We start from the raw sequence: 12,660 nt of genomic DNA, 5'->3' as shown, positions 1-12,660 counted from the left end.
TTAACTATAGTAACCGTCATTGCTATGATATCATGGTCACTAATAACTGATTTTACACTGACAGTATTGATAAGGTTGGGCCTACAAGGTCTAATACACTGAAAGCGCCAAAGAAACTGGTTTAGGCATGCGTATTCAAATACAGAGATACATAAACGGGCAGAATATGACGCTGTGGTTGGCAATGCCTATATAAGACAACAAGTGTCTGGCACAGTTGTTAGATCGTTTACTGCTGCTATAACAGCAGGTTAATAAGATTTAAGTGGGTTTGAATGTGGAATTATAGTCGGCGCATGAGTGATGGGACACAGCATCTCTGAGGTAGTGATGAAGTGGGGATTTTGTGGTACAACTATTTCACGAGTGTACCATGAATATCAGAAATCCGGTAAAACAGCAAATCCTTGATATCGCTGCGGCTGGAAAAAGATCCTGCAGGAATGGGACTGACGATGACTGAAGAGAATCGTTGAACATGACAGAAGTGCGACTCTTCTGCAAATTGCCACAAATTTCGGTGCTGGGCCATCAACAAGTGTCAGCATGCAAACCATTCAACAAAACATTGATATGGGCTTTAGGAGCCGAAGGCCCACTCATGTACCCTTGATGACTGCACAACCAAAGCTTTGCACCTCACCTGGGCCCGTCAACACAGACATTGGTCTGTTGATGATAGGAAACATGTTGCCTGGTCAGATGAGTCGCATTTCAAATTGTATCGAGCAGACTGACATGTATGGGTATGAAGACATCATGAATCCATGGACCCTGCAGGTGAGCAGGGAAGTGTTAAAGCTTGTGGAGGCTCTGTAATGGGGTGAGGTTGGACTGATATGGGACCTGTGATACATCTAAATACGACTGTGACAGGTGACATGTATGTAAGCATCATGTCTGATCACATGCATCCATTAATGTCCATTGTGCATTCTGATGGACATGGGCAATTCCAGCAGGACAACGTGATGCCCCACACATCCAAAATTGCTAGAGTGGCTCCAGGAGCACTCTGCTGAGTTTAAACACTTCTGCTGGCCACCAAACTCCCCAGACATGCAAATTATTGAGCATATCTGGGATGCCTTGCAATGTGCTGTTCAGAAGAGCCCCCTTGTAATCATGGATTTATGGACAGCCCTGCAGGATTCATGGTGTCAGTTCCCTCCAGCACTACTTCAGGCATTTTTAGAGTCCATGCCACATCATGTTGCAGCTTTTCTGCTTGCTTGTGGGGACCCTACACGGTTTTAGGCAGGTGTACCAGTTTCTTTGGCTCTTCAGTGTGTATGTCCATTCTGCGTGGGTTGCCTAACTAGTTGTCACAGGCGGTTCTCTGGAAACGTGTTCAGAAGTACTTCGCGAGACTGTCTGTCCACACCATCTACAGTGAATCCATAGATGTTCCAGTCGATACTTAGTAGGTTAAACTGATTGCCAAGTAATATTGCATGATCTGGGTATTTCTGAGATACTGACTGTAGACATTCATCGAGTGACTAAAACTGCACAGCGGAACCATATGGTCAGTAAAAACATCCAATGATTAACTTGGTTTCACCTAGACATGTTATATGCAACCAGATAACTTCACTGCTGCACTCAAATTCAACCTCAATAGAAACAGTATTTTTTGCAACTGCAATGAACACTCCCCCTCCTATGGCATCTAATCTGTCTTTCCAATATATTTTCCATGAATTAGGAAATACCTCTGAGCTTTTTACTTCAGGTTTCAGGTCGCTCTTGGCCCCAAGAATGAGTGTGAGAAATTCCCTGAATGACAGTAAATTTGGCAACTTTGTTGTGAATACATTGAAAATTTAGTGTAAAAAATTTTGACAGTTGAAGTGTGTGTACATTGTGCATGATGTGGTTTCACCCTCTGCATATCAACTGGTGAGTGTTGGTCAGGGGACCTCAAACTGGGACTGATGACTGTAGCAGTCTGGTCCCTTTAATCCCACGAACCAACCTCAAAACTACTGGGTAGCCCTGACCTGTCACAGAGTCCTAAAACTGCACCCTGTAACACAGGTCTATAAATCAGCAGTCATGACCATCACACAACTGACAGAACCTTTGTTTGAGACCCTCCACTCGGTTCTGAACCAAAAGACCTCAACTGACTCTGGGTGCAATGCTGAAAATTGAGCTATGAATTTGCTTTAGGTGCACATTAAGTTATATGTTGCTGCTTACCAAATGTAGTTAACATATTGAACTATTCATTAAACTTGGGATGGGATCTATAACTCACTCCAGTCTCAAGAAAATGGATTGTATATAGTAAACCCTGTTCCACTTCCATGCAGAGACGATAAAGCGAGAATGAAATATTCATAACACCCTTGTATAACATAAATGGTTTGAGATATCGAAACAAGATCTTGGTAAATAGTGTACAATGAAGAGAGTAGGTTGCCATATAGTTACTGTGTGTAACATCCTTATCTAGAGTGGTATGCAAGCAACTACAGATTTATTCAATGAAATAATGTAGTTACAATGTGATCAGTAGGTGGTGAAATGAGAATTGTTACAGGTTCCTAGAAACCAGTAGTTTTTTGAGACATGCCTCTGACATTCACAGTAGAATTCATAACCATTGTAAGAACTGTGGAATAAACTACCAAAGTGCTGTGGGATTGCCTCCAGCCACAACATGGGTGCCTCCTGAAGATGATTTTCTAAATGCTGTAAGTGGTTTATAAAAGATACAAAACTTTCCATATGCAGTCGGTGATGCTGACAGAAACATTTATTAAAATGCTCAGAAAATTCTGGTCCAATGTTTATAACTATAAAACATTTTCATTCAATCATCCTGCACACAGTTTGGTCCTCACAGAAAATTAAATTATAATTGATGTTTGGAGATATGGCAAGGAAAGAGAAAAGGTGGTACATTTCATTCTTCTAGTGTATTGCTCTTGATACAGGAAGTGGAGCTTAATATACTTCACTATCAAACACATCACGTGTTGCTTTTTCTGTTCATTGTAAATGAGCATGTTCATTCTTGAGGCATTTTATGAACTCTCACAATCAATGGGTTTTAGATCCAGGGAAAGAATATTTCGACAAACACTTGTACAGACCACGATGATGATTGAATGTGCTTAAGGAATAAGTGGAGCATATTTTGGAAGGCAATACAAACTTCACCAGAATTTGCTGGTGGCATTGTAAAATGTACATGTTCTCCACAACACTGTCATTTACAGAAGGATCCCCGAATGTTGATGAGTGACATGCATTAGAAATCTGAAGTTCTATACAAGGCATTTAAGACTGGATGAAACTTTAACAGAGCTTCAAATTAAGCTGTCCCGATGAGATGGTTTTGAAAGCTTTTTTTTACATAATAAAACTCAATTTTCATGTGTTTGTCAGCTGTGCTGCTTCATTATCTGTTTTTTTAAGAAAATCTGCAAATAATCTGGGGAAAATCCAGGGATTTTTAGAACTCCAGAAATTTTTGTTGTTTTAGTTTCTAGTTGAATTTTTGTAATTTTGGCTGATAAGAACTGATACGCAAAGAAAGACTTAAGAAATAAGAGATTAAGAAAATTTATTCTGTCCTTTCAGTTGGTAATACTGCTGCCACGTAATCACAGTTTATCACAAAATTAATCAGTTGTGATGATACTTGCTTTGCTGGTTCCATAAAGGATGCCAAGTAAAAACAACTGCTGTCAAGGCTCCAGCTGATGCCATTGTCTCAACGGTACAACAAAAGAAACACAAAAGGCCAGCAACATTAGTGACCCTGCTACCTGCAGCAACAGCCAAATACTGCCAACATTGCCTGAATGCAACTGGAGTCATACCAATGCTCTGGTCACTGCTTTCGGAAACAAACATGTTCGATTCGCTCAGCACCGCTCTGTGGTGCTCTGCTCCACGCCTCTCTGCTTGCAGCGCCACTGTAATCACGTGCATTGAGCGGTATTGGTTTGTTTCGCCAGTGCTGCTCTGCTTGTCACGCCACTTTGATTGTGCCCCAGTCCTCCATTGTAACTGCAGCCAAATGGACACAGTTTTTATTTGAGGGGTCTGTTGTGACCCAGGGCGAATGTGGCCCCTATAGTCAAAGGGTGTATACACCCTGTGACACCTGGAAAATCTGCAAATAATCTGGGGAAAATTCAGGGATTTTTAGAACTCCAGAAATTTTTTTTGTTTTAATTTCTAGTTGAATTTTTGTAATTTTGGCTGATAAAAACTGATACACAAAGAAAGACTTCTTTGTTGGCCCACTACTGCAGAATAATACTGCAACAAGAAAACATAAGAGAGAATAACACCAAAATAAAATTTTAATTGCAAAGAAAATGCACCCTTTGCAACAAAACAAACTGCGTGCTCAAGTGTCTGCTGATAGCGAAATGTCAAAGGCTTAAAGATGAATACTGTGCAGTACCTCATAACAAACTGCTTTAGATGAGTGTGATGCCACAACTGTTTACATTTATATCAGGTCGCATGAAAATACTGTGATGGTGGTTTGAGGAGTGTTACTTTCAGGGTAAATTTCTTTTTATGCAAGATGAATTATGTTACATGTGAGAATGTGCGATTAATTTCTTAAATCGCAGAGCATTTGGCTCTTTCGAAACTTAGTACTTTGAGGACCAAGTGCTTAGAAAAGTTTCAGCCCTAGAAGACCAGCGATTCGTGCCATTATTTAAAACTTACCGGAATATTTGTGTTTGATATATCTTAGAGTAACACACTAAAAAAAGACTAAGCTTCGATGTCTTTCATATTTATTTTAGTTCTTTAATAGATTACAAATTATGCAATAACAATGGTGAAAAATAAATATCCTGAAAAAAGTGCAAGGTAAATTCTTGAGGAATTTCACATGTAACTGCCTTTTCTATGGAAAAGTCGAAGTGCTTATCAGAACATTTATTCAGTTGGATAACCCACAAAATGTTCAATGCACAGCAGTGAAATTTATATTTGTGCTTGTCAGAAATATTAAGCTGCTGCAATCTAAGCTGTGTTCTTAGGATCCTGCCTAATGATGCCCTCTTAAAAAAATGGCAAAAAACTTGATGACCAGTATTATAAGTGAAAGCTTGTCATGAAGCTGTATTGAAGGTCTATTAATTTAAACCATTTACTTCTCTTATTTGTGTGTTCATACTACTTAACATTGATGTTGCTATTGGCTGACTACATAATAAGTCATATACTCTTGAATATCTGCTGTCATTGGCTGGTGAATCATGTAACATGAGCCATGATTTTGTAATCCAAAAATATGCAGTGTGCATGTTGTTGCACATCAGAGATCTTTCCAAAATGCATTGTTTATTGCTGGGTTTCATTTCCTAAAGTGTTTGGAAGTTCTGCACTGGTATATATCCTTTCACCATTCGAAGAATTCGTAAGTTTTACAGCTTCAAGGGAAAGTGTCAGTTGACAAGTAAAAAGTGTATTTTCACCCAAGAAAAAGTGTATTTTCATCTGGGGGGAAAAAGTATTTTTGACTGGGAAATCCAGAAAAATTTGGAAGTTTTTTTCTTATCCGCATATACACCATGATAGCGTGAGTGGCGGGTTGTGGAGGCAGTGGTGCTGGGCAGAGGTGTCTAGGAAAACTCTGCTGTAAGACATCTTTTACGTAGTCTTGAACTACAGTGCTGAAGGGCTGCAACACCCCCAGATATGCTTTCTGCAGGCAAATGGTCTACTGGTGGTGCCATTGATGTGGTGGTGCCATTGATGTTGGAAATTATGGTGGCAGAATGGCTGTTTGATGCCAATGTCCTGCTTTGCTGATGCTGTTGCCCCATTTGGTAGCATGTGCCTGAGTTAGAACTATGTGGCCCTGAGTGATCAGTGCCAGCAATGCGAATGACTGCTGAATTGTTGTACGCATCCACTGCTATGGGGTTAGCTCATGCTGGTTCAGATGGATGGCAGCAATACTGCCCTGGTTGTGAACCACTGTCCTCCCAAGTCAAGAGTTTGGTTGCTATTATGGAGCTTGGTGACAGCTCATCCATCGTGTCATTCTAAGAGGACATAGAACATAGGTGTGGACATAGAACTCTGAGCTGGTGAGTTGGATAAGGCTGCACAGACTGGCATTAGTTGCTAGCTGGCCCATAACATGACGTGTGGACCTGACGTCAGACTGTGCGTAACTGTGTTAGAATCGGAGGGTATTTATAGTGAGTGATTAATAGCATGCTTGTTGTGCTGATACATTGCTTCCAGGCACTTACAAATCAACACCTTTGAATCTCAATGGTTTGGAAATACTCTGCAGGCCAGTTCATTGTTGCACGCCCTTTCTGCAGTGTCACCACAGTTGCACAGCTTGGCTCAACTACCTTGGGGTGTACAAAAAGGGTCACTTGTGAAATTATGTATCTCTGCCTCCACACCTGCCAGCCTGCCTCACATGCAGATGCACTGGAGCTACTTTCTAGCGAGTAATAACCACGGTGTTACGTATCTCTGTTCTTTAGGAAGGCCTGAACCCCTCGTGTGAACCGGTGACCGATTTGCAACAGAAGACTTCACATACATAATTACAACATAGATTATTTACAATTTTTCTTCTTATACTAAGGAACAAAGCCCCATTATTCCTTCTACAGTTCTTAACCTATTCGCTTGCCCATATGTCCTTACGCTACTACGTAAAACCTCCATTCTCTTTTGAGCGGCCTCCTCAGTATTTTCCAAATTTTGTGTGTAATCCACGGAGGGTCTTTCCCATCCTTAATCCATACTGTTCCAGAGTGTGATTTACAGTCAATTTAAACTTTCCCCAAAATTATCTATGTTCATCATATTGGAACTAAATTGTGTCTGCTCATTGTCTAAGTAGGATGCTAACATGAAATGTCTTTTACAATGCTCCCACTTTCTTTAACAGAAATAATGTCTTCTTTGGTTGCTTCCCTGTCTCTTTCAACAGTATTCTCTATTGATTTTTGTATTATCTGATGTGACAAAATTTGTGTACTCCTTTATTATTTTATAATTTTTAAAAATATTTCATAGCACTTTCTTGTAACAAGAAAGTATTTCTGGAGCATTACTTGTTCTGACTATTGTGTACATAACCCTTTATTGCTGTGATGGTACTCTTATGCCTGTGGTGAACCATGCCTTCCTTAAGGACTTCCCAGTACTGCATTTACGAGGGGTGTTTGAAAAGTCTGTGCAAAAATAAAAACTTACATGTTTGTGGTAAACCTTTATTATTTTTTGGCATAGTCTCCTTTTAGACTTGTACACCTCATCCGACGCTGTTCTAATTTGTTGATCCCTTCCAAATAATAGGAATTGTCCACGTCTGCAAAATAGCTATTAGTTGCTGCAATCACCTCCTCGTTTGAATAAAATTTTATGTCCTGCCAGCCATTTCTTCGAATTGGGGAACAAGTAGTAGTCCAAGGGAGCAAAGTCTGGAGAATAGGGGGGATGTGAAACGAGTTGGAATCCTGTTTCCATTAATTTTGCGACCACAACTGCTAAGGTGTGTGCTGGTGCAATGTTGTCATGGAAAAGGACTGTTTTGCAGTCCAATTGCCCGAGTTTTTCTTCCAGCTCGGTTTTCAAACAGTCCAATAACTATGAATAATATGCACCTGTAATAGTTTCACCCTTTTCCAGATAGTCGATGAGGATTATCCCTTGAAAATCCCAAAACACAGTCCCCATAACCTTTCTGGCCGAAGGACTGGTCTTCGCCTTTTTTTTTGTGTGCAGATTCTCCCTTGGTAACCCATTGTTTAGATTGTTGTTTGGTCTCTGGAGCATAGTAATGTAGCCATGTTTCATCCAGAGTGACGAAACAATGCTTAAAATCCTGCGGATTCTTCCTGAACAGCTGCAAACCATTCTTGCAACACTTCACATGATTCCGTTTTTGCTCAAGCGTGAGCAATCATGGAACCTATTTTGCAGATAGCTTCACATGTCTAAATGTTTACACAAAATATTATGTACCCATTCATTAGAGATGCTCACAGCAGTAGCCATCTCCCGCACCTTAACTATTCTGTCATCCATCACATCATGGATTTTATCAATGATTTATGGAGTCGTAACCTCCACAGGGCGTTCGGAATGTTCAACATCACTTGTGCCCATATGGCCACTTCGAAAATTTTGAAAGTCTCCTGAGGCGTTTTGCCTTTCGTAAAGTAATGTTTACATGAAATTCTTCTTCATCCATCTTTTGACAATCACTCGACTTCCTTGATTCACACGGATGCCAAACACAAAGAAATAGACCAATATGGCTGAAACTTGGTGTCTGTTCTTTCCAAAGATGCTACTAACTAAATATGGTATCTATATGTGCCGGTGGTGCCATCCCTCGGACTTTGCATAGACTTTTCAAACACCCCTCGTAATTCTTTTTATGAAAACTACTATCAAGAATGGATACAAACTCTGTAAGAAACATGTTGAATGTAGAGCCATCATTAGACTTATTGTAAACATCACCCCAGCGACTGTGTATTGATTAATGACACATAGGACTATGGAAAGGAATGAGTGCAACTTTCAGAATTTATTTTGCTACAGAATTTGCTTTTTTATCGGTTTTATTCTGTTCTTGAGAGCTACTGACTTGAATAAATGTAGTAATTTTTTTCGTGTAGTAAGCTTACCATTTTTGTCCAGATTCATTTCTTTTATTTTGTATAACGTGGAAATAACTGATGGGTATTACTTTAGTACATGACACCTTTCTGTTAAAATATGAGGGCATGCTGAGAAGTAATGCCGCAGATTTTTTAATGCAAAAACTCTTCAAACTTTTTAAATAAAACAAATGTTGTTAAACATTTTACATTTTTGTTCTACATGTCTGCATATTTGCAGCCCCCCCCCCGCCCCCCCCCCCCCCCCCTGCTGCTAGAGGTCTCAGAATTGTAGTGTATAACATGGCAGTTAATGAGAAACAGTGTGCTATAATAGAGTTTAAAGTCAGTTTGTCCACACATGGGGCTTCCCCTCCTTCAGCATAATACCAGACCACACACAAGCACTGTGACATCTCCAACAACCAGACATCTTGGGTTCACTGTCATCGATCATTGTCCATGCTGTCGTGACGTGGCCCTATCTGATTTTAAACTGTTTCAAAAACAAAAAGGACACCTTCGAGGGCCTCTCTTCGTGATGAAGCGGTGTAGGCAGAGGTGAGGTTGTGGCTGTGTCAACAAAGTCAAATGTCCCACAGTGACAGCATCGACAAACTGGTTTCTCATTAGGAGAAATGTTTGTCACCAGGGTGACTGTTGGGGAAATATGTAGACATGGAGATTAAAGGTGTAGAATGTTGAAAACATTAGTCTTATTTAAAAAGCTTTAAGAATTTTCAGGTAAAAGAAAAATTGGAAGGCATTAGTTTTCAGCCTGCCCTTGTATGTTGTAATATTTTTCTCCCTGATAAGTGTACTCAGCAGTTTCACTCACATTGTTCTCATTTTTCAGGGAACCTGGTGCCAGACCAAAGCAACATACACGTTAATGATGCTGTTCCATTCTATATGGATGTAGCTGTTATTCTGCCAGTCCTTATCTCCATAATAACACTCATAGCAGTATTTGTGGGTGTTTGCATCTTCTTTCATAGGAGTGAGTTACCATAAATACAGATTTTTCTCTCTCAATTTACCATAATTCTTGAAAATAATTTGCTAGTGTCAGTCTGTGTAACAGTAAAACCTGGAACTAAAATAGGTTTGAACATGTTTATCTGTAAATCTTGTTAGTACTTCATTTATTTATACAGTTTCATTCTCTTTTATTGTTCAGTGTATTGTTATAAGTGTAAGACAGCCTGTAAAGGTGCTATAGCAAACAGATGTAAGACATAATACACACAAATCAGGGAAATACCCAGGTATATTGTAAATTATTTCAGTTGCTGACACAAATTTTCCTTACATTATAGGCATTTTAATGTTTTTTGAAAATGCTGCTGTATAATAGTAAGATTGTTTTTAGTATAGTCTGCATCATGAAATGCATTTACCAAATTTTACTCTCTGACAGAACCAGGTGCACAAGCAGAAGGGCAGTCACAGCCTATGGTGACTTTGGACAACAAGCACAACATTGCACAGAGGGAGCAGTATTATGCAGCAGTACAGAAAGGTGCAACTTCACACTCTTCAGAAAGAATTCCAGGTAGCTTTATTTGTTATCAAATCTTTTTGAATTCTACATTAATTATAGAAGAGCACAACTACCTTCACAAATTAATTAAATTTGTCATTGTAATTGATATTTCATTTGTAGAAATTTTTTTTTTTCTCAGAACCAAACAATTTTATTGAAATGATATCTCAATTGTGACAGACCCATACACCTACTGAAAAGTTATACAGGGTGTTTAAAAAGGCTGTTCCATATTTTCAGGAGATATAGTACTTGTCTAAAGCAAAAAAAAAAAAGAAGTCGCACAAACATATTACCTGAAATGAATACCTGTTGAGATGTAGGCAACTTAAACTTGTCAAGAACAATAGATTCTCATTACAGTAACCTGTTTTCATATTGACATTCATTCCTCATCTCTTACTGTTGTTTCTCTCTGTACTTAATCCTCTGACTTTAATGCTGTTGTCAGACATACCACTAAAACTGTCTCAGCAGCCATGTGAACATATTTTGAGGTTTTGCTGACATCATAACAAGATAAGTGAATTTGTGAAGGGCGAACAAGGAAAAAACCGTGAAATAAGTCCCATTATGGAAAATGGCAAGTATGGTCTTCTGCTACAGTTTAGCTAATGGCACTAATTGATTGGTGTATGTCATGTATGGTGAATGACATCCCAGACTTCAATTCTATCTGAGAAGGGTTTATCAGGTCATGCCAGGGAATTGCAGATGAGAGATCATTTGCAATAAGGGCAGTGGATCATGGTAGATATCGTACAGTTCACACACTAGATATGGAAGAGCAAATGCTGTGGCAAGTAGATGATGATCCTGAAACAAGTGTGCAAAAAAATTAGAGCTGTAGTTATAACCCATACTGCTGATGTAAAATTCTGCATGAGCTGTTATTTTAACCATCTCATTTACAGCATATAAAATCTCTTAGGCTATAAGGCCAACATGCCAGAATACAATTCAGCCAATGGGTTTTGAAATGGAGTGCTGAAAATCTAAAGTTCACAGGTTACTTTTTATTTATGTGAGAGAGACAGGATTCAAACAAAGTGGGATAAGAAATTACCACAATACTCATGTATGCACAGAAGTGAAAATCTGTGCATGCCATTTAAGAACATTGCCCTTCCAGAAACACACTGGAAGTGGCTTATATGTGTTGGGCACTGCCCCACACCCTATGCTTTGTACTATAATATTAAACACAAATGTTTTTGAGTATTAGATTGCCTGAGGAGTTCCAGTAGCATGGCCTCCCCATTCACCTGACCATTATCCCTTAAATTACTGGCTGTGGGAACGTTTAAAGGTATCTGTAAATTCCAGACCCATATGTTACAGGGACATATTTTCCATGTATGTGACCAAATCTTAGAGCAGCCACATATGTTTGCAGGAGTTTGTGATTCTTTGAGGAGGAGGTGAAGGGTGTGTAAGAATGAGTGGTAACCACAGTGAGCATCTCCTGTAGCTTTGACAGGGAGTTATCGTAGGAGAGAATGGCTAATATCTCAAATCTTTTTTTCTGGGTGTATGTTTATTGTACTTGTTTTTCTAGCTTTGACCAGCACTAGTTTCTATAAACACCCTTTATATTTTAACAAGATATGTATTTGTAGAGATCGTCTAAAAGTCACTTTATAGTACATGGCTGGGAGGCTGTGTTCCAGTGGCACTAATAGTCCTATTCAGTGTAAGTATGGATTAAGAGAAAAATGCCTTTCTGCATGCTTCCTCAAATGTAATCTCCCTTTTCTTAAGGAAGTCATTTTCCTGTGAAGGCTGTTGTTTTACTTTGAAATAGACATTTTTCATAATTTATTGTTTAGATAATTTATCCTGCTTGGCTATTATCAAGATAAATTGCAATATAAACTCATCGAAATACATTAGTGTAACTAGTAAAATGAAGACACGTATGGTGTGATCATTGTCTTGTATGTTGGCACAATGACAAAACCTGCTTGACGGCTGCATTTTTTCCCCAATAGTATTTTTGCTGGATGTAGCTTCAAATTGCCCAAGGAGCTAATCAGTAAACTATGAAATAAAGTGTGTATTTCAAAGTAAAGCATCCTACGCAGCAAAGTGATTTCTCTGAGGAAATTCACTGAATGTTACATGTGATATATGATGGAGGAAGTAGAATGTTTGCACTGGACAAAAGTATTGTTATATTTTCTCCACAGATTGTAATATAAATTCCCTGTGCATGTCCTTTATATTTTCATATGGTCTTACTAAACTGCTATGATCGTAGAAAAGTATCTCTTGAGTTCATTTGATGTTTGCCATTATGCCTACCTGATATGGAATCCAAATCCTACAGCAGTATTCCAGAATTTGGTACACTAGTATCTGGCAGGCAATTTCAGTTTTAAGATGCACTACACTTTCCTTATGTCCTTCCAACCAATCTGATTCTTCTATTCATCTCTCCTACTACTAATTTCACTTCCCTGCTACTAATTTCAGTTGTTGATT

At 39.0% G+C, this 12,660-nt stretch overlaps 1 protein-coding gene across 1 annotated transcript in view; it reads left to right on the top strand.

The window, feature by feature from the left end:
- The window catches only part of LOC124555920 (Down syndrome cell adhesion molecule-like protein Dscam2), a 397,942-nt gene that overhangs the window by 361,397 nt on the left and 23,885 nt on the right, over positions 1-12,660 (top strand). The window contains exons 21-22 of the mRNA XM_047129975.1: positions 9,487-9,630; positions 10,051-10,185. Coding sequence (XP_046985931.1) covers positions 9,487-9,630; positions 10,051-10,185 — 279 coding nt within the window. The remainder of the gene's footprint in view (positions 1-9,486; positions 9,631-10,050; positions 10,186-12,660) is intronic.

Source organism: Schistocerca americana, chromosome X, assembly GCF_021461395.2.
Source record: "Schistocerca americana isolate TAMUIC-IGC-003095 chromosome X, iqSchAmer2.1, whole genome shotgun sequence".
NCBI lineage: Eukaryota > Metazoa > Arthropoda > Insecta > Orthoptera > Acrididae > Schistocerca > Schistocerca americana.
This window is presented reverse-complemented; position numbering and strand designations above follow the sequence as displayed.